The 23,174-nt window shown below is 44.8% G+C and overlaps 1 protein-coding gene across 2 annotated transcripts in view; it reads left to right on the top strand.

The window, feature by feature from the left end:
• LOC144136770 (ATP-binding cassette sub-family G member 1-like) overlaps positions 1-23,174 on the top strand; it is a 50,043-nt gene that overhangs the window by 18,311 nt on the left and 8,558 nt on the right. Inside the window, exons 5-11 of one of the 2 annotated variants that reach the window (XM_077669377.1) lie at positions 3,514-3,631; positions 5,666-5,852; positions 13,342-13,487; positions 13,976-14,099; positions 18,249-18,363; positions 20,748-20,896; positions 21,857-21,958. In XM_077669377.1, coding sequence (XP_077525503.1) covers positions 3,514-3,631; positions 5,666-5,852; positions 13,342-13,487; positions 13,976-14,099; positions 18,249-18,363; positions 20,748-20,896; positions 21,857-21,958 — 941 coding nt within the window. The remainder of the gene's footprint in view (positions 1-3,513; positions 3,632-5,665; positions 5,853-13,341; positions 13,488-13,975; positions 14,100-18,248; positions 18,364-20,747; positions 20,897-21,856; positions 21,959-23,174) is intronic. The other variant, XM_077669378.1, reaches the window with a different exon arrangement.

Genomic DNA, 23,174 nt, shown 5'->3' on the forward strand with positions numbered 1-23,174 from the left:
AGTGACCAATTATGGGGTGAACTGTGAAGCTACAGGGCTAGGGTTGTAAGAGAGTACGCGTGTGTCACGCACAACCATACGTCACGCGGGCGTCCCGAACGGTCACGAAAGGTCACTCATCTATCCACATATTACGCGGCGGTCCGGCGTGGCTGGAGTAGCCAGGGGGTGTGTGAGGGTGCGTCGCTGACAGTGCTGGAGTAGCCGCGTGCAGTAAGCAGACATATAGTGCGGTGTTCGGAATAAGGAGGAGGGGGGAGGGGAGGCTCCTACACCACGTGATCCACGGCATGACGTGGCTTACATGGTGTAGGGACTGCTGTGGTTGCGAAGCGACGTTTCAGCATAACGCAGCTGGATTACATTGATGAGCAAAGCTTGCGGTTGCACGTCAGTGTGTGGCTTACTTTTCAGTGCGCTAGCACTAAGGCCGCCACTCGCCGATTTCACCGATTTTTCCCTGAAGCCTGCTTGTCCTAGGTAGCCCACCTGTCACCGAGTTCGCGTGACGTTGTGGCGTCAATAAAACCTGCCCGCCGGAATGTGAGCAAATCTGCCCACCATGTTAGGTGACAGTTAAACTAATGACTGGTCGTGAGAGGTTGCTCGGGAGGAGCAGGATGGATGGATGGCTGGACACGGCTGAACCCTTTAAATCGGGCTGTGGCTCAAGCCACCTTGCAATGACTTATGAAATATTGCTCTTTTCTTGATTTTAGCCACCAATCGTATAACCTTCGCTTGGTTACTTCTAACCGCTTAAAATCTACTTTCCCTTCACTGTCCTTAAACCCCAATGCCTTGGATAAATCAGCCCCGCTGCTTTCCATTGTAGGGTGAAGCCCTTTACAGAAAAGTATCAAGTGTTAAGCCGTTTCCTCCTCCTCTCCGCACGCAACTCACAAAGTGTCTATCTCCTGGTACCTGACTCTATACGTCTTAGTCCGCAAAACTCCCGTCCTGGCCTCAAACAACAAAGAGCTTCCCCTGGGACTCACAAGCGCCCCCCGGTGGCTGTGTTTGAAACAGCCCCATGGTGTGACAGTGGCTCATCGCTTAACCACTGCACCACCGCGCCATGAATATTATGCGGATTCACTGCGACCTATGAATTTAAAATACAGAATTAGAAATTCCGCATATATGGACATTTACCCGTTAACCTTATCGCCTCAAACCCTTAATGTGGAGCTTAAGTGTACCCTCTAATTTTGCGTTCTCTCTTTTGCTGCAAAGAAGCTCGCGGACAGACAAAAGGCTAATTAGAATAAGACGTGGCCTTTTGGTGTGTAGTACTAAGAGTCCCTCTCAGGGATTGCGCTCATCTTTATCTGACGCTTGCTTGACCTAGACAACTGATCCTCGAACCGAAATATTAATCGAAGTGAGAACAGAAATGCTAGCGCATGTAATTCTCATTTGGCCTGACCAGGCTAAATCGTCCGTCATTTCTTCCCTTTCATGTTACTTAGCTTGCAGCTCTTTTACGTCTATGTTTGTTTATGTTTTTCAGATTCCTTTTTGTCTAGTTTCTTTTAGCGTTTATTATAAAGTTTATTAGGATCAAAATTTAGTTGTCACTACAGATATTAACCTCCCTGGCATTGACAGGGACAAACTGTCTCACGGCATGTGTTCCCCAAGGGATGTTGTTTTAGTCCGGTTCGGATATTCAAGCCTTCACGAAGCTTTTCTCGAGAGCACAAGAGAGATTTCAATTTTAAGCGCCTTTTTTTTAAGTCAAATATTCTTTTATGGGGCACTTATTGTTGAAATAGGAATATCCAACAATAGCATTTTGTTGTTATCCTGTGATTAGAGCGCCATCGTTTCTGGAAATCGTCCTGTTAAAATGATAAGCTATGAACGTGTTACTAATATCACAATTATTAATTTTTTCCGATCAGAGTTAGATCGTTTTTTTAGTGACCCTCATCCTTTATATCAGCGCTTGAAGAACAGCGTGCAAAACAGTTATTGACACTTTGTCCACCTCAGAAAGTTTCTCACAAATGCAGTCGCAATCCATTGCGAAATCGTTTTTCATGGCTTTTATATATTTATTTATTTATTTAATTAATTATTTGATTGATTGATTGATTGATTGGTTGGTTGATTGATTGATTGATTGATTGATTGATTGATTGATTGATTGATTGATTGATTGATTTCTACCTTTACTTCATAACGCACAACAAAAATAAGAATCAACATCGTGGTGTTAACGTGGATGACGAACTATTCGAACTAGCACTTAACTGATACTCCTACAAAAGAACTCTAACTGCGCCTGGAGCAACTGTAGTCGCCGGCCGACAAAGCGACAGCACGAAAAGAAATGTTTTTAAGAGGTGCCACGATGCTGTCAATCGCTGGCATTTTCCCGCTTCATGTTGCCCCGCACAGGAAGAGGAAAAAAAGCAAAACAAGGATGTGGGTGGTACCATTTCTCAACACACATACTTCGCGCTACCCTTTATAAATGAAGCAAAATACACTTAGCGAGCTCGTGGCCGCTGATTGCCAAGGTCAAAGCACACAGCGGAGCGTGAGCAGCCACATAAGAAGTCCGCTGCTGTTTTTTCATGTTCATCGCAAGAAGCGTGTTTTTTGCCGCTCATCTTCGCTGTTAGTACGAGTCTATTGGCCGGATCACACCATACATACTTCTTGTGTCTGAAAAACAGCGAAAAGCACTCGACGGATAGTAGCTGGCAGGTCCGAAACAAACCGTGAAAGTCGTGGAGGGGCCCCAGGTAGCTGACCCCGAGTTAGGCTCTCCTGTCTCCGGCGGTCGGAGCCCTTTGCGTTTGTGGGTGATCGGGCATCCCGTGAGCGGGGCCGCACCATTGGGCAATCTCGACGCCCTTCCTGTCCTGGCTAGGCAGGCCAGCAGTGGAGTCAAGACATTCGAAGGATCAGAGAAATAACCTTGCTGTCCCCATTACCATCCCTATGCCCATAACCCCTTTCCCGACAACCATACAACCTACCCATTTTACCAATCCTCTCCGCTACGTCCCAGGGGAGATCAGGGGAGTCTCCCAGGGCCCGCTTCCCGGCTGTGGGTAGCTATTGTAGCTGCCCCCCGCCACATTTTTTTTTCACTTTCCCCACCTATGGGTGGTAAATTTATGGCATTGCCCTCGGGCCTTTTCATTTATCTTCAAATTAGATTAAGTCTGTTATACGTCAGTGATGCAGGCAGGGGCTAATTATTTTTAAATCTTTCCAGGTGTCCCCAACCTAATATATGTCAGCACGAGTACATATCTTACATTTAGTTGGCAAAAAATTTGCTCCGTTCGTCTCACTTATTCCAACGACTTCTTTATTAACGTGGTCATAAAAGGAGGCCCTTATGTGTCACGTGCTGTAAATCCTTTCGTTTTATTGAATAGTACGACAGCATTGCTCAAACTCATAATTTTTCAACATTCACTATTACTTTTTTGTGTGTGTGTGACTTTTACGTACACGAGGTTTTGTCGCCTTGAATTTATATTTCCACAGAAAAAAGGACTCTAATCAGCAATATGTGCGGCAAAGCTTCGCCTGGCACCTTGACTGCCGTTATGGGACCTTCTGGAGCTGGCAAAACAACGCTTTTGAATGTTCTTTCAGGCCATTAGTAAGTCGCATTCCGTTTACAATCACTTCTTCCGTGCAGGATGTGCATGCCAGATATATAATATGAGGATTTTCGTCAGGATTAGTTGGTTTATTGCTATCAACTGATTAGCCCCCTGTGTTGTGTGTTCTCTTCTGTGTTCTCATTTCTTCGCGCTGGACTAATCTGCTGATGTTAAGTGTGAATCAAACATGTTTTTCCTTAAGTCTTATTAAGCCAACAATTGGCCTTCCACGATTGTGTTTGTATACCCTGTCGTGGCGCAGGGGTGCACTCGAACCCGGGCTCCATTGGGTAGCGTGTCCGAGCCTTCGGGTTGAAGAAATATGGAACTTGAAGCTTGGGAAAACGAAAAGCAAACCGGTTTACTGGCCGTTTTCAAGAAACTTGATTACATAATTCAGAACGAAACAGAAAGAGCAAACAGTCAAGAATTAAAAGTTCATTTCGTCGAGTGACTGGATGAGTCTTGTCGCCAATGCCCAGAGCGATTGTTGCTACTCAGAATGCTCGTTAAAGACACTTAGGTTCCGCCTCTTTCACCACACGATTCACAGATGTGAGGAGTGGCCGCACATAGCCCGAAGAGCCCCGTGGGAATGGGCGAGGAGGATACGGACGTCCGCTGCTACTTCGTCCGAAGCAGTCAGCCACGGTAGTTTCCGGAATGCGCTTTTGCCCGCTTCTTTTCGTCGTCTTGGCCATCGTGGGTCGCGTATCGCGGTCCGACACAAGAGGAGAGTGCGTGGTAAAGATTCCACAGATAGTTTCCCCGAGATATCTTTTTTTTTTCGTGGGGTTAACGGGGGGTCAAACAACGTCACACCCAGCAGGGTTGTAACAACCCTAAGTGCAACCAAATTGAGTGCTAAAACTGGTGACGACCCCGGAAACTTTAAATAGTCAAGCTTTCATCTACATTTTTGTGCCGGTTAAATGTGCTCATCATTTATTCTCTAAACAAGTCGTTATTTTCACATTACCGCACACATTTCCGATCAAGTCGAGTTATGTCCGTCTAGCAGTTACCACGTCTATTCCTACGTCTATTCGCGTTTCGAAACAGTCCCAGTAATATTACCGTCTCGCGAAGTTATAGCACTCATAACCGTCTCCCAATATACTGTCCTATCTATGTGAAGCTGCTTGAATTCCACCTACCACTTAATTTCCAATTTTCTGCACCAAACTCAATTTCTCGTGTCTAATAATGTGAACTTCTCAAGGTTCAATTCATAATCTTTCCACCGCAGCAACTGTTTACTCAAGTGAGTGCCATTAAATTTTTTTAATCAATGACGTTCAGCATATTTTAGCCATTCTTCCATTTAATAGGTTCGTGGTAAATATTTCGTTGCACCTTTACTAATATATAAACATCTGCTGAGCGTAATGTTGGATGCGCTGTGACGTGACGTGCGCCGCATTTGCGGCTGTCTTGAAGGTTTGTTTATATAGCTTCTTTGCCATGAGGACTTTGCTACCTTTGTGAAGCATTCATCAGAAATTTTGGGCAAACCAAGTAGAGGAGTAGTGACTGAAGCGCTAGCAAAGACTTGGCAGAGTATGTATGTGCCTGTACTCGCATTTAAAAACAATGTATTATGCTTCTACAAGCTGAGACGAAAGCTTCCTAACAATGTGAGTTTCGAGCAAATACAGTTTCTGCGTCATCCACACCATCTCGTGGTCAACGCTAAACTGTGTACAGTGCGCGTAGCGGTAAATTCAATTCTCGCAAGACCGTGCATTTTGCAGTGTCAGCGCTCTCGGACGCTGTCTAATTTCGAACGACGCTAGTGCGTTTCAGCACTGATTAGCAGCTACAGCTTTATTTTAAAAGTGCAACTGATCATATCATCCTCGGCATTCTTCGCTCTATGAGTGCGTGCTGCATTTCTTAGCACTGTAAGTAAGATACTTGGCGGAAACATGGCCAGCATCAGGGTGCCGTATACAGCAGTCTTCTAAATAGAGATTCACTTTTGGGGCTTGTCTGGCCGAAGTTCACGTGCAGACTTCTCTCAACCGCAGCGACCGAGGATACGAAGGCGAGGTCCGTGTCAACGGCTGGGTGCGGAACACGGAGCTCTTCAACCGACAGAGCTGCTACGTCATGCAGGACGACGTCTTGCTACCGGAGCTGACCGTGCGCGAATCGCTGGACATGAGCATTCGTCTGCGCATGCCGTCCCTGCCGCCGGCCAAGCGGGAACATTTGGTAGGGCAAGCGTTTTTAGTCATTATTGATGAACAAATCCTGATCAAGTCCTTACGGCTAGCTCTCTTCGGGAGGTAATCGATGCATGACTCCTCCGTACTTCCCATCCCTCCACACACTGTGTTAAGCTCTCATGGTTGAAAGCAGCAGCATAAATAAAGGTGGAAGAAAACCAGCGCCTATTAAAGGGCTATAGCAGGCGTAAACCAATTGAAAATGAAAAGATAGAGGTGAAACATCCCAGGAAAATTCCAAGATAAAAGTCACAGAAAGACAAAATTGGCGGCACAAAAATAAGAGCTATCGAAGAGCAAGCAAGGCAGGGCAGACAACCCGGAAAGAATGAGCAACTGCAGCAGCCCGTAGAACTCGGTACAACGTCTTGTCTAGCATGGTAGGGGGGAAAGTGCTAGACAGGAGAAATCGCATTTCAGTAATTGGTCCTGATCTGCTCTCGACCTAACAATACCTAACGTGAACTGGTACGCCCAGGCAAGCGCACACTGGCCATTAGCATCGCATAGGATAATATGCGATATGCAGGATAATAACGCTTTTTTAATTTGCTCACTCAGCGATGAACCACTTCAAAGCTTCTTTTATTAGGGAGCGGGCGCTTCCCAGAAAATGGCATTTTTTGTTCATGTTTTCCATCCAGGTGGGCGCTGCAATAAACGCTTAAAAAACTGCTGAATTTGAGGCATATAGTATTATACAAATTAATGGTACGAAATGGCAGTAAGATACTTATTAGAATAACATTACATGCGTAAATTGTTGTGTGGAATAATAAAAAACAAGAATGTGCAAATTTTTTTGCGATAATCGCGATAAATGTGTGAATGTGAGCAACGAACAGTGACAATGTGTGAAGAGAAACCACTGAACGGAGCCATTAGCGCCGTGTTCCCCTAGTTGTAGTGAGTCGCCTTTGCCGCAAAGCTCTTTTCTAATAAAACACTCGTTCTCACGAGGACATGAAACGTAAATAATCAGACTTCCACTGTGTACATCAATTTTCACAGCCGAATGTTACGCTGTATGCTTAGCCGTAAGAGAAATACTAAATGAGAACCTCAGAAACAGTATTATTTACACAGATTTCCTCACTATACTTACAGCGTTTCACGCTAAAAATGCAATCGCTCCGATGATCGGTGACATCATACACAACATAACAAAAGTTATAGCTCAAGGAAAAAATATAAAACTTTGCTGGGTGCCGAGTCATGTCGGAATGAGGGGCAACGAGAGAGCAGACCTCTGCGCTGCGCAGGCTCGTGGCAAGCAAATACAAAAGTAAATATTCCATTTAAAGATTACATGAAATTGGTACATTGTGAAATAAGCAAAAAATGGCAGTCCGCTTGGGACAATGAAGCAAACAACAAACAACACTTCGTAAAACCAGTTTTAGGAGAATGGAAGCCCTGCACCCACCAAGAACGTTTCGAGGAAGTGATTATCTACCTTCTTCGTATAGGACATACACACCTCACACATAATTTCCTATTGACAAAACAAGAGAAGTCCCAATGCGAATTATGCGTAGATGAGCTAACAATTCGCTGTTGAAGCCCTCGAGAAAGGAAGGCGCTATTGAAACCATAACATGTGGCGATAATGTCCTCACGGGTGCCGCTATGTCGAACGCTTTAACAGCTTTTTCACAGATGTCACAAGCATGCCTTGTGACAATACTGACTACCCCTACATTAATGATCGCTTAGAAAATAGCTTGTTCCTTCATTCTGTTTCTGAGGCTGAGGTTGTGTCGGCATTTTTGGAACTTTCTAATAGTTCGGCCTGTGACGCGGACGATATCCAGGTCAAGCCAATTAAGTTTGTTATAGACATATTATCATCGCCACTAAGTTATTTATTCAACTTATGTTTTTTAAAGGGCATATTTCCAAATAAAATGCAGGTGGCTAAAGTAGTAGTTATTTACAAGAAAGGTGACAAGAACTCCCTTGGAAATTACAGACCTATTTCTTTGCTCCCTGTCTTTTCTAAAGGCTTAGAAAAGCTTATCTTCTCTCGACTGCAAAAATTCATAGAAAAAAATGATATTATAACAGGATGGCAGTTTGGATTTCGGAAGAATAAATCCACTGAGCTTGCGCTTCTTCACGAGAAAGAATATATCCTAAACAGTTTTGAAAAGAAACATATCGTGCTAGCTACCTTCGTAGATTTCAAAAAAGCATTTGATTCTCTAAATCACGAACTGCTGATTAGAAAGCTTGAAATGTATGGAATTAGAGGTCTTCCTCTGCAACTTTTAAACTCTTATCTTTCTAATCGTGCACAATATACAACCATCAATGGTATTGAGTCTTCTTTAAATAATATAAAATGTGGAGTGCCGCAGGGTAGCATATTGGGGCCTTTGCTCTTCAACTTATTTATTAACGACATAGTAAACATCACCGACCAAGCATCGTTTTTTATTTATGCAGACGACACAAGTATTTTCCTCTCAACGAATGACTGCGATTCCCTGATAGACAAAGGAAACAATATTTTATGCCAACTAAACACCTGGACAGAACTAAATGGGTTAAAAATAAATGTGAATAAAAGCAAGGCTGTTATCTTCCGACCAAGGAATAAACTTCTGCATACAAATAAAAAGCTACTACTTAATTCAGAGGAGATTGAGATAGTAGAAAAATTTAAAACACTTGGAGTCGTCTTTCACGAAACAATGTCATGGGACCATCATGTAGATACTATCTTGCCTAAACTCGCTCGAGTCGTGGGACACCTATATCGCCTGAAAACAATGCTTCCTTCGAGGATTAAGGAGCTCATATACAAATCGTTGTTTTTGTCCCATTTAAATTATTGTCACCTTGTCTGGGGCATGACCACTCTGAATAATCTAGACAAAATTTATCTACTTCAAAAGAAAGCGATAAGGTGCATATTCCAGCTTAGTTTCAACCAGCATACAAACCAGTACTTTGAAGATGCATGTATTATGAAAATTTTTGACATCTATAGTTTTCAACTGCTTTCGAGATATAAGAAGGAGCTACTTCGTCATACTGATTATTTGGGGAGACTGGCCTCCCTAACGCCGAGCGAGAAGCTGTATAACACTAGACAACACTCCCCGTGGCAGACTAAAACTCCAAGAACAAACTACGGATTACAAATGATTGCCTTCCAGTTGCCTAAACACCTAAACACGTTACATCATAAAAATATTGACATAATTAGTACGCCGATCCGTGACCTTTGTAAACATTTCCTGTGTTTCAAAAATTAGTCTGCTTTTATATTCTTTTCATTTTTCCTTTTTATTCAGTGTTTGCATCAAAAGTTTGTAGTACTAATTTTGTTATTGTGATACTGTTGCACAATATGTATTCTTTGTTCCGCTGATGCCTTTGTATATGTAGGGGCCGAGGGCTCGTCAAGCCTTGCTGGCTTTTTTCCTCGGCCCTTTTCATCGTTGTGATGAATAAATCTCTATTATTATTATTATTATTATTATTATTATTATTATTATTATTATTATTATAAACCATGCTTTATTTTCATGTCCAAAACTCGAAACACTCAGTAAAAAGCATTTTGCAGTTTTTTACAATGAACATGTACCATTCCACCCAACATTACTATTAGGTGAAAAGGCACCTGTTCAGATTTTGCAGGTTTTTAAGTTTTTAAACAGAGCAGATTTCTTTAAAAAATTGCAGATCTGATAATATATAGTCATTTTATAACAGGAGACTTTTTTAAGCACACCTCAGCCAATTTCTCATTCCTGAGAAGGCGGCTGATGTCTTTATTCGATTGGTTGAGAGCCTCGACATCCTTGCGCAGGCAAGGATGACTGCAGAGGTTACCCGACTTTCTGTACAGCTTTCACTAATGTCCATTACTAAAATGTCTTGTGTTCGGCATCACTAGGAAGTAAAACCTACATTTTGGGCCGTCTACACCACTGATCACTTTTCAATTTTCATAAAATTCTCGAGAAAATTGCTATATACCTGGTGCTTGGCGCATGATGGCCTTAGCTGCCTATGTGCCATTAAATCTAACACAAATAAACAAACAAACAAACTCTCGTTCTCGACTCGCTTGCACTCCATGCACCACCTACAAAATGGTGAACTCGTGAGAGATGCGCCAGTCTCCTTCATTGGATTCTTTTTTGAAATGAAGAGATGGGGATGACTCTTAATTTGCTTGAGCCTGTGTCCCGGACTGCTGCCACCTGTTTTCAAGGTCACGCGTATGGGGTATTTGTTTCAAGGGCGCTATGGGGCCTTCCATTCGCCAGCATGTGTCGTTAGCTTATCCCCAGTAAATAAAAATGTAAACCAGACGATGTTCTTTCTTCATGAGTTTCAGACATTGCCATAGAGGAAGAGTTGCTCCTCGGGCTCTCCTGCTTTGTGTGCAGAGCAAGGTGTGAAAACGAACTCAGTTAACGGCTGTTTTTTTTATGTTTGTGCAAAAGCTGACATCCGGAATTTTTAAAAGTGATAAATTTTCATGCGGCGGCGGTGGCAGTTTCGACCTGACCCTTCCTACGGCTTCGCTGCTATGCTGCACTCCTAGCACGAACCTCGTCCGAAACAGCCGTTGAAGGTCCGCCCTGTTAGCATTGTCGCGGCACAGCGCTGCTCTGCAGCCTTCGTCATCGGTCGTACCGCGGCGGCAACGCCGAAGCGTTCTGCGCGAGTCCGCCGTCGCCTTTCGCTTCGGTGCTGAGTGAGCTTCTGGTGGATGTGAGCTTCTGGAAATTAGAGGTGGGAATCTGTGATGGTGAACTCTAGAGGGGTGTAGAGGGTGGCTATGCATGGAGCGCCTCTCTGCGTTACGCATTCGGCTTCATTGATTGTTCAAGGAGCTCCCGATATCGGTTCTCGCCAGAATGAAGAAAACCAAAAATGGTCCTGCCTTACCTCAATAGCTTTACTTAATTAAGCTACATGCAAGTTAGATGCGCTAGCATGTTTTCCTTTGTTTATCTTTGTTTATCTGTTCAGCTTTTTCTTTTATTTTGAAAATTTGGATTTCCCCGATAAGATCTTGCTGTCGTTCCTCGGCCATCTAGTATGACACCTGTATATGGACGCAACCACTTTTCGCACTCGTTGGTGTTCAGATCGCCATGCACGTCATTCGGTCTCGGATTCTGTCAAAGGTCGCGGGGTCCTATCTAGTGCTAGCGGACAAAAATGGCTCCTGTTTGTTCTCAATGAGCCGTTTAAGTGTGCGGACTTGAACTATGAAATTATAAAACATTCGCGGCCAAACATACAGATTGCTTTTGATGTGGTGTGCTTTCAGACGCCAGTATAGGGACACTATTCGTGAAAAAGTTTTTGGCGGAAACTTCAAATCTCAGGCATCACGCATTTCATAAAAGTTCGCACCACTTCTGATTTTCTCGAATTACAGCAGGAGAAAAACCATGGATTTATTTACGCAATGGTTTATTTAGAACTGTGTGCTGTTCGACAAGATCAAGGCCTCAAGCTACGTCACCGCCGTGAGACTGGCAGCAAGTGTCCTTGTCAATACGGGAGCCGCGGTTCCGGTCATTCATGAAACAGTGTGCCGTTCTTTGAGGAAAGTGGCGTCGTTATTTTCCAGTCGGTCGCTCTGCACTGCTAGCTAAAATAGAACCGCCCTTTTGGCTATATGCACGGCGCTGGTCGTAACTGAACACATTGTATACGCCGTTGAATTCTTGGTCCTGTTGTACTGTTTTCATGACGTGATTCTGGAGTAGGTCTTCTTGTCGCAACACAGAATCGTGATTGACGGCGCACACGTTTAGATGGAATTTTCTGTCCTGTGTGACGAGCTCCACAACAAAACGCACTCCATTCGTAAGCACAAGCTCACCGTCTCTGAAGACACCGGCGTAGCACAGGCATCTTCAGCGCTTGTTTCGCTATCGTGTACTGCCGTATCGGGTTTTACTTACTCCGTCTGCTTATTTTCTTCACCTCAAAAACCTGCCGCTGGGGTCTGCTCTCCTCGATGATCAGAGCAGTCAACCGAAGATGTTCATCTGCAATCCGTCGCATTGGAGTATACACGTCTGCAGCGTGTCGAGCGCCCTCCCTACTCCTGCCTATCGTCTGTCTCACCGAAATGTTCTCTAGGCATCCGCCAGCCCCCCACTCAGCCCTCTGCATTCATATTCTGCGCCTGACCCGTTGCACAACGACCTTTTTCCGAGACGTCAGAGACGATAAACCCCCTTTTGCCCGCCGTGGGCGCCCCTCGGCCATCCCGCACACATTGCGCTTCGCTTTCTCCCTGCCCAGAATCCTTCAAGCCGGACCTGAAATGCCGCTAGTCTTATTGGGACCGGTTCTCACCCACCTTTTAAGCAGCGACCATATCGTACGTCTGCGGCAGAGGTTAGCGTGATAAGCGACAAGTTTAGGGCATGCTCCAACTTGGTGTTTAGCACAGTGGTACCAGCACACTTAAGTTTCATTAGAGGGTTCATCTTTTATTTCACTTATTTTATTAATTTTTTTATTCATGCCAATAGAAGGAAACAAGCGTTAGAACGTTTTTTATGTTTTAATTCAATTCCATGACGAAATGTTCAACACATAAGCGAAAGGTAATCAGCTACCTGCCATACAGCCAAATCTTTAGAGTGCAGGGGAGCCGGCAAGTTATAGGCTATACCTTCCGTAGCGTAAAACCGTCCTAGATTTCTGCGCACTCTTCCTCTGTCAAGCTGCTGAAACCTGACGAAGTTTTAGGCTCCTGCTTTAAGCGTTGGAGACAAATTTTGTCGGGCATATTTCAGCCACTTCTCGTTCGCGGCCGCATAATCCCACTTAAAGCATGCACTCTGTCTTTTTACTAAGTATTTTGACTAAAACTGCAAGATGCGCATGCAGGCAGTAAGTATCCCCCGGTTCTCACTAAACATTTGATAGGACTACTGGCTACCACGCTCCCAAAACTACCGCTCACTTACACTCCGCTTACAGGTTATTGAAGCGAAAAGGTTCACTACGTTATGTAAAGCACTCGACACGTAGGCCGGAGAATGACCTTAAACGACCTTCAGCCATATGACCATATGTGGTATACAGTTACGGCGCCGCACCCTTGACCCCTGACCTTGACCAATGACATTAAGTTGACCTTTGACTTTGGGTGACCGTTGGCGTTGACTTTTGACCTTAAGCATATCCGATGGGCTGATGTGAAGCCACGTGGTGACATCCGATGGGGGTGTCGTAAGTCAGTGTGATACCACGTAATAGCCGCGTAGTCGTGTAAGTATATATATGGAACGACTTTCGCGAGCGTGTAGCGGAGCCGCCACGGACGAGCCTCAGACGCTAAGCAAGCGTGCTTGCTTTTCGCTGAATTTCAGGGTTAGCCAAGTTAAACCACGGCCAATTTTTTTATTACGCATAATTGCCTCAATAAAGTACTATTTGCCAACGCTACTTTTCACAGCAATATTAATCTTTTCCAGGTGAACGAAGCGCTGTCACAATGGGGACTCGAAGAGTGTCAGGGCACGAGGGCTGGTAACCTGTCAGGTGGACAGCGTAAGAGGCTGTCTATTGCGCAGGAGATCGTCAGCAAACCACCCGTCATCTTCCTCGATGAGCCGACGAGGTGAGCAACTCGCTAACGTATTCGCCTTTCTGTAACAGGCGTACACTGCTGACGGAGCGGTGTTTTTACAAGATCATAGTTTTATTTGTTCCCGATCGAGACGCATAAAATTTTCCACACTCCCTTAAAATCTTGAAGCGCTCAATTGCGAACGCTCTCCTGGCATTTGCAATTAAAGCAATTGAATATAAATGATAAAATCAAGGATAGCGACGAGTTGTTATGTTCCTTCTCCCTTGCTATGTTGTGGTTCGTAACCTACGGTGTTGAGGTCTGTTATGGTTGACCTCACTTTCAAGTGCCCAAAGAAATTCGCCAAAATTAATCAGCCTATAACTTCTCACTGACTGCCATATCCGTAAATATTAATCACAGGGCACAGTGGGAAAATAACGACTGTTGATACTTTTTTTCTGGGTGCAGCTATCATGTACACTTTCTACTTCTGGAAGTAATATTCTCCTGCACCCTTTTTCTTTACTCATCAGTGGCCTTGACTCCATCACCGCACTTCGCAGCGTTTCTGTAATGAAGTCTTTGGCTTCAGATGGCCACACAGTTATTTGCTCCGTCCATAACCCAAGTGCGAAACTCTTCTCTTACTTCGATATGGTAAGTGCACTTACAATTATCTGCATAAACTTATAAAAATGGTTTGGATTTCTAAAATATTAAGCGCAGCCTCAGCAGCTATATTGGTGCGAAGCTCTGTAGTGTTTTTTTTTTCATCATAACTTTCTGACGCTAGAAGCGACCGCGTTTACCCCGCAAGATATTAACCACGGGCAGCCGCAACACTCGAGGTTGCTGCAAGTACTTTCCATGCTTTGTCTAGGAAGTTCTTCGCAACTTTTTAATGAACGCGGCCGACAGCAGCGGTGGGTCTGTATTTCGAGGACCGCCAAGAAAACTTGTTGCAATCGCCCCTGTAGAGTTACCTATTAGCTGACAGAGGTCAGTCAAATAATTAGTTTTCTTTAAAACCTTTCAGCTATATTCTTTCGTACCTGGCTGTCGTAACCATTACGTGACATCTGGTGGACGCGTCTGGTGTACTAAGTACTCCCCCTTCCAGTGGCCGCACCAGCCCAAGTCCTCTTCCAGTGCACAACGGAGAAGCCGCCTCACCTGCACGCTCTAAAGGGTCGGTTCGAAGCAGCCGCCACCTGCTAGGGATGCCCACACAACACTGTCTTCCTCCTGAGAAGATAATCCACACATATGAAGCCTCTGCGTCGACCATGACGACGCCAACACCTGCGGTCATTCTAATAATAATAATTGGTTTTTTGGGGGGAAAGGAAATGGCGCAGTATCTGTCTCATATATCGTTGGACACCTGAACCGCGCCGTAAGGGAAGGGATAAAGGAGGGAGTGAAAGAAGGAAAGAAGAGAGAGGTGCCTTAGTGGAGGGCTCCGGATAATAATTTCGACCACCTGGGGATCTTTAACGTGCACTGACATCGCACAGCACACGGGCCCCTTAGCGTTTTGCCTCCATAAAAACGCAGCCACCGCGGTCGGGTTCGAGCCCGGGAACTCCGGATCAGTAGTCGAGCGCCCTAACCACTGAGCCACCGCGGCGGGTACTCTTCGCACCCCTTGAACACCCGACCATCAACGGCATTCCATGTCAGGATCCTTTTGATCGAGTAGCTCCTTGCAGCAGGTGGGACGATCTGGCAAATTTCGGACACGCTTTCTTTTTTATTGCGCTAGCAGTACTGCCCGCAATGGCTGTTTTCGCCGGTGTCTGTCCGAAGCAGCGCCCCGACTTTGAAGCGCGAGAGAAGTACGTGCGGACGCGCACGTCAAGCGGTTCAGCCAATGAGGAGGCGGTGCATTCGCACAGCTGCAGCCAATGAGAGAGCCGTTGTATCACAGCTGCGGCCGTGTAGCGCGTGCAAGCGCACCTTCCTCAGATGGTGTGACGATTTATTCTTCCTGGGGACTCCGCACGGGGCGGACGCAGGTAGCTCGCGCTCCCTGAAGCAGTGCTAGCGCACCTATTTCGCATTGTTTTAGATATGAAAATCTGCTGTAATTTTTTTTTGTCTTGCAAGACTCTCCCCGGATGCGATATAAACCTATCAAACTTCTTTGAGGTTGGCCGTATTTAAAAGTGAGTTTTTGAAGGGGCTTACAAGTACTACTCCGGAAGAATAAGCTGAGGTTTTCCTGCAGTTTCGCAACCAGCACTCGAATGAAACGGTGACTGCCTGCGCCGAAAAAAATGATGCGCATTTTTAACACGCTGATCCCGACATGACTCAGGTGAAAAAAGGGAACTTTTTGACACCGTACTTTAAAGAACCACCTTTGGCCGGACTCTCTCGTAATACCTGTAATCGTGACCGCCTTCGAAGCTACAGTAGCTGCTTTACGTCCTCTTCATAGCTCCGACAAATGCCTGATGCCACGCTCCGAATCGTAACCAAAAAATCACAGCCACCCCTACCGAACGTCGACGCGAGAACGGGAAGCCATCGAGTAAAGTATGGAAGAAATGCTGCCGGACGACGTCACCCAGCTGTAAGAGAGACAGCACGTGGGCATAACCAGTGACAACCTGTGGTAAATAAGAAAGATGTCACACCTTTATTTTGCGTTCTTCGTCGTTGATTGAACAGCGCAACCAAGAAAGTAGTGTACCAACTTTCGAGGATCGACGACGCACTATAGTCACTCTTTAAAGCAACCCACTTCTCCTCGGTGGACCTCAAGGCGGCTTACAGCGACAAATCAAAGGCAGCCAACGAGACCGTGGGAAGACCACCTTCAATACGCCTAATGTCCTCTTTTCTGATAATGCCATTTGAGTCGTGCTCCGCGCCAGCAGTTTTTTAATGACCTACCGACAATATGTCACCATGCCTCAAGTGGAAAACTTGCCTCGTGTACCCAGTTGACGTTTTTGTCTTGGCCACTAACTTTGACCAATGTCTGAAGAAGCTGCACCCAATACTCGAAGCTATCAAGCTTTCTTGACCTACCCTGAAGCCAGGAGAATGCCGCTTCACCTAGGAGGAGCTGCTGCTCCTGGGCCGCATTTTAAGAAAGTATATTAATAAGAATGCAAGCATCATAGGCCTGCGTGGGCGCCATACTTGTACAAAAGGGCAACGAAGAGCAAGCCGCTCTCCGGCTAAAGCCGAGACAAACTATTCGCCCATCGAGGAGTGCCTTGCAATAGCCTAGGCCACATCGAAATTCCACCTTTACTTGTAAAGCACATCTTTCAAGATTGTGAATCATCACCGGATGTGCTTGCCACACATCACCTTGTCAATCACCTAGAAAACAAGACAACTTCTACGTCCAGAACGCTGAAGCGGTAATTATCGTACTTCTTACAGAAAGACGTTTTCGTAGAGTACCCCGAGCATAGGAATACCGCACAACTTTTTGTTGAGCCCACAGGGCTTCGAGAAACAATTATGCCGGCGTCACACAGAGACTCCAAAGCTCGGCACATTGGGTTCACACTCAAGCGAATGCAGTGCAACTATTACTGGCCATTGTTATCCGCAGATGTCGCAATTTACACGAAAGCACTCCGTGACTGCCGGCGACGAAAGACTTCACCGACCGGACGAGCTGCGCTTTTGGTCTCCATACCATAAGCGGCAAAATCCTTCCAACAGATCGGAATCGACCTTTCTGGCCCTTTCCCAACGTCAACATCTGACAAGAACATCATTGTGGAGACCACATACTTAACCCCCGCGCTGTGGCGAAGCAAAAACCCTGTCGAATGGTACTGCAGCAGAAGTCACCCAATTTTTTTAACTAGCGGGTTCCAACGCGCGATTTTTCCCCGGAAATTATCAGCACGGGCAATAATTATTGTGGGACTATAAAAAAATGAAAAATAAAGTCTCTCTGCCCGTGCCACTTTCTCATCACGGACAGGGGAAAAGCGTTCGCAGCGAATCTGGTGCAAGCCGTTTTGCACTATTGTCAGTCATAACACCGGAGGATAACTGCGTACTATCCGCACACCAAAGGCCTTTCTGAGCGTTTCATAAAGACCACCGTAAACATTCTTGCCATCAGGTGACAATATATGGGTGGGGATATCCATTCGTCGCTCAGGGCTGAGAAAAAAGCTTTTGCGCCGCTACTTCGATGCGTGCAATATTCATCGTCGAACTGGAGAACCTGACTGCGAAGGCGTTCCCGACGGAGTGACACTGTTTATATAGTGGAGCCGCGCACCCCCAGATTTAGAAGTGATGCGCGTTGTCTGCCAGAAGCCATGTTATGCGAGTTCATGAACATTTTGTGTTTGCATTTCCTGCGATTTTTGCACCTTTTTTTCGTTCTGAGGCATCGGGCAGAAGCTTTGTATTGTTTGTGAGTTCATGCTCAAATCCGTCGGCACGCTCCCTAATCAGGTTTTTTTTTCACTCTAGAGACGAGCATACTTTATTTTTGGCAAGACTTTGGCCACGTGAAACTACAACATTCAAGAGTTTCGTATGTGCTGTCCGCCCCTGTCTCGAAAGTTCATCGCCACCCATGAACTGAGCTCTGCGGACTGTAGCAGTGATTCTATTCATCAACGATAGCCGAGCACGCTACCTGACATCGCCGCTTTTTCCCTATTTCAGTTTGTAGGCACAACTTAGCGCAATAAATGTTTTTTAGATACTCAGCTGTGCTATTGGTGAACCAAATGTACTCAGTGGCATGCAAAAGTATATTCCACGAATTCTGCCTGTATTGTTTTGTACGGTGAACCTTTCTCTTTTTTGCAGCTGTATATGATATCCGGAGGTCGCTGCATCTACAATGGCTCAGTACAGGAACTCGTGCCTTTCTTGGACTCTCAAGGTCTGCACTGTCCCATTCACCACAACCCAGCTGATTACAGTGAGTAGGACTATGGGCAATGTTACATGAAGAATGAAGAATCTATCTTTGGAGATATGCAAACTTAAATCAGCAAATATGGGATAAAGAATGGAAAGCACTACCCGGACATATATGGAAACCCATGATGTACCACTGCGTACCTCGCAAGCAGGCAGTGTGAAGAAATAATTTTTTTACTCGTAGCATGCACCATGCTAGTTCATGGACCTGGAAACCTTTTATCAAAAACAATGAAGTTACATAAGTGACAAAAAGAAATGAAAACAACGCAGTGCCCTCGCACTCTGTTCGTATTTTTTTTTATCTCGTCAGTGCGTACTTGTTTTGTACCAACTATGGCAAAACCTTATGATCTATTGAAACCTGAAACGTTCATCTTTACTTTTGTACAGTTTTATCCCACCATGGTAAACTCCCTTGTAGCAAAACACCCAGACATATTGAAGTGCAACGACGGTCCTATTTTGCCTTCGATGGACGCCTGCACATTTTTCTTCATTTTAAGTAAATGAATTTTTGTTAACTAAATATCTATAGCAAAGAAGGTTTGGTCATGGCGACGTACTTTCCCCGCAAGGATGACATCGCGACACCAGCACAGTCAAGGACACCTCAGGAAACCAGACTCGTAACGCCGTAGTCGCAAGCAAACAGTCGGAGCCAATTAGAGATCGAAGCCAATAAAACTGGCTTTGAGACGGTCTAAAAACAATATTAGTGAGCAGCGAGAAGAAGCTACCTTTTCGGATGCCGTGGGCAGTCAAACAAAGCGCGTGACGTGCATGGAGAAATAAAAAGAAAAGAAAGAGATGCTGCCTTTGCACCTGGAAAGAAAGCGGCGCGGGCTGCTGAGGAAAGGAAAGAAGCAGTAAAGATGGGAGGTGTATGAATTGAAAAAAAAAAAAATAGTGAACGGTGACAGGCAAGAAGTGGAGGCGCGTGGGGGGGGGGGGGGGGGGGCGGAGGGGGGGTCTGACGCGCTTGGTTGCGTCACACGCGTTTCTTAACTATCGATTTAAATGACGCTCAGCTCGCCGAAGGCAACGCCGTTTTCATGCAAAGGTTTCGTTTTCTTATAAACTCAAGCTCCCTCCCTTGCGTGACTTTATAGTACTTCCAGAAAGGTAAATCTAAAACTTAGTATGCAGACAACCAAATGATGTTCAACAGGCTAGCAAGAGTACAGCAGTTTTCAATTGGTAGCGAGCTTCTGGAAGTGTTAATGGAATATCTGTACTCAGAGAAGGTAGTGACCGCAGATCCGGATCAGGAGAGTGAAAAAACGAATAATAAGAATAGGGTAGACCGTATTTGGCAGATTCTCTCAGATCGTGAGTGGCAGTTTACCAAAATCACTCAAGGGAATAGTATATAGCAGCTGCATCTAACCGGTGCTCACGTGTGGGGCAGAAACGTGGAGACTAAAAAAAGGGTTCAACTTAAAGACAACTCACCCGGCTATGGAAAGGAAAAGTGATAGGTGTAACGTTAAGAAGCAGAAAAAGGGCAGAGTGGGTCAGAGAACAAATGCGGGTTAATGAGATTCTAGGCAAAGTAAAAAGGAAGAAATGAGCTTGGACAGGGCAGGTCATGCGAAGGTAAGATAACCGCTACTCCTTAAGGGAAACGGAGTGGATTCCAAGAGAAGGCAAACGTAGCAGGCGGCGGCAGAAGGTTAGATGGGCGGATAATATTAGGAAGTTTGCAGGCATAGGCTGGGCACTGATGGCAAGATAGGGTTAACTAGAAAAAGCATGACAGAGGCTATTACCCTGCAGTGGGTGTAGTCAGACGGATGAAGATGATGACAATGGTACTTTCAGAAGGCTTTCACGGAATCGAGATCATGATTTTATTAATATGTTGTACATGAGAATAAACCATAACCGAATAAGGGGATGATTATTGCAGGATGCTGGGTCTTTATAAGTGTTTTGTTTGTAACCGTGTGCTCAGTAAACAAGCAAGGTACTAGACAGCATTTTCAGAGCAATGTCATCAGCTGAAACTGTCACATTAAAGACATTATTATAGTGAAAATTCTTTCTAGTCGAAGCGAATTTACTAAAACAGTATTCTAGTGCATTGCCATTATATACTACCCAGCAGATACATACAACAGCCAGGTCTGAATGCTAAAAATTAGCGAAAGAAATTATGCTGATAAATTTATGTACCAAAATAAGCAGTTAGTGTGTCTTTTGCACGCGCACAAAGTTTGAGCATCGTACATACCCAATGACGTCCTTGTGCCGAACAAAGACTCACAACATCCACCATCTGGTTTACTCAAGATACCAACATTCACTGCATGCATTTAATCTACTCTCACAACTTCTCCTCGTGATCCTTGATACCTGAAGTGCAATCATTTTCCTCAGTCACAGAGATTGCCTGCGGAGAACACGGCGAAGTACAGAGTCAGCTTTCGAAGCATTTTACGCCACCATGCACGGACGCCAACACAGGAAATAAGATGCACCCCTCTGAGCCTCGTACATGCTACGGTGGCCGTGTCATGAAAAAAAAGGTGAGGGCTATTTTCCGCAGCCGCGCTCATGCGCAGAAGTCACATGGTCTCGATTGCGCACCGTCCTTAATGTCTGCAGCGGTCACTACGACGTAAGGTCAGTGTCAGTTGCATTCCGCTATCAAAAGAGTAGTCCAAAAGAATGGCACTGTCCTGCTTCAAAAACAAGACCCGTTTTTTCTTTAGTATATGCATAATCTTGAACCTGTTTCGAGTTTGTGGAGGAAAAAAACGCCTGTGAGATACCTCGCTCTAGGTGCATATGCCTAATAGAAGTATGCTGTGCTACTTCAAGCTGCGTCGACAAGCATGATTTATGCCTCCCGCTTCAATGCTTGAGGAAGGCTTCCAACCGTACTGTCAAGCCGGAATAAAACGTTAACAAGGCCTACGAAGAAAACAAAATATTCTGCCTTTATATTTCAGCTATACCAAACGAGCACTGTGATCCATGTTTGTGTGCTGTTGAGGCTTACATTTGTAAATCAGTTGCTAAACAATATCTGGCGGCAGAGTAGATAAATACCACACTGGCGTGTTAGCGTTTCAGTTCGGCTTCAAAGTACGTCTCATTTCCTCGGAGCCGACTAAACTCATGGTAGGGATGAAAGCATCTATATTATTTAATTGCTAATCGTAGAACAGCCGTGTCTATCTCTGCAGCATCATTCTGTCACCAAGGGTGAAGTTCGTCCGTGCGTTTGAGTAATTTTTGAGGTTACTCTGTTTGTTAGCGGAGGTTTAAAACAAAGTGGTGTTCAGTCTGCTTGTTGGTGTTTAAGGTAAGGACAAAAATGCATACATTTATCTGATACAATTATCTTTCGCAAAGTTATTTGAAATTTGTCAATTTTCAATGAATTTCATACAATCATGCATATCGCTTTTTGGTTGATATGCACCGCAGAGGCACTTAAGTTGTGTATGTAAAGTCGCGGCACACGAATATGTATATTTCAGGAGCTGCAAGCTGCTTTGTCACAACACCAAGAAAACGTCAGCTATTTCGTTCAGTTCCTTGTGCTGCTACGAAGATGCTTTCTTTGCATTGTCCGCAACAAGGTGAGTAGTTATTTTTATATCTTGTATCAGAACTTTCTTCCTGCGGTTATGTTCGCTAAGGCGAGGGGGAAGTGCCGAGTTCTTTAGATGACGCCATTCTTGGTTCTTCTCCAATGAAATTGTAGGCTAAAAAAGTTGCCCTTACTTCTGATAAACTGTCTGTATCTCTGAAAAATTGCAAATCTCTCCGAACAGCCCACCATTATGGATGCGCGAATGTTCGAAATGTTGAATAGCGAATAAACAATTTATATATTGGATTCGCCAAACTAAACAAGCAGTGCAGATTCAAAAGTATTCGGAACGAATCAAAACCTTAGTCGAGTTTTTGCGTAGTTTTCGAATTATTGGTACGAAGTTCGAAAAGCCACACCATAGTTTTTTCGGGGCCTTTTTCAAAAAACAAGACCCACTCGGACGTTTCACAGCATACTACCGTAATCGGTCTGTTTTTCTAAATTGGGCTACGTTATAAGTTTCAGCGAGACTTAGCAAACCCTGGCCTCATGCTCGGAATCAGAGTCCATGAATGAAACACTCGTCGCTCTTATCAGCCTTATTTGGCGCTAGTTTGCTCGCTGTATAAATCACTAGGAAGACGTAATTCCCCAGTGCGTGTGATATGACGGTCATAGAGTTAGTGTACTGGCATCTTGTTCCATGTCCCTAGTAGAGATTAGTGTTGCATCTTGCAACAGCTGTAGCTTGAAAGCTCCACCGCTAGCACTTTCGTGCTTCAAATCAATAGCCGTCTTGAAGGAGTTTTCAAAATCACACAAATATTTGAATCGTATTCGATTCGATATTAACTATACACTATTCGACTTGGTTCACTTAGCCACGAAAGGATAGCACACGACAAAGCAGCATGCGTGAAAACAGCGCACACAAAACATCACAGTGACAAACAGCACAGCGGAAATATAGCACGAGTCAAAACAGCGCACGAAAAAAACTGAATGACGTCAGAAGAGCACAGGGAAAAAATATCCCGACAAAATGCCGTAACTAAGTACGATGCGACTTGCCTGAAAGTGCGCATGGCAGAACTAGTGGTTATGCAGTCTTCGCTTAATTAGCTTTTTCTGTCTTATGCAACCACACTCCGGTAAACTGAAAAATGAAATTGGCCTGGATACCAGCCAGCTTTTGTTTTTTCTCTTTTACTTCTTCTCTCTAATCCATCTCGCCGCGTAAATTTTGAACTGATTTTAAT

This window comes from Amblyomma americanum, chromosome 6 (assembly GCF_052857255.1).
Source record: "Amblyomma americanum isolate KBUSLIRL-KWMA chromosome 6, ASM5285725v1, whole genome shotgun sequence".
Lineage (NCBI taxonomy): Eukaryota > Metazoa > Arthropoda > Arachnida > Ixodida > Ixodidae > Amblyomma > Amblyomma americanum.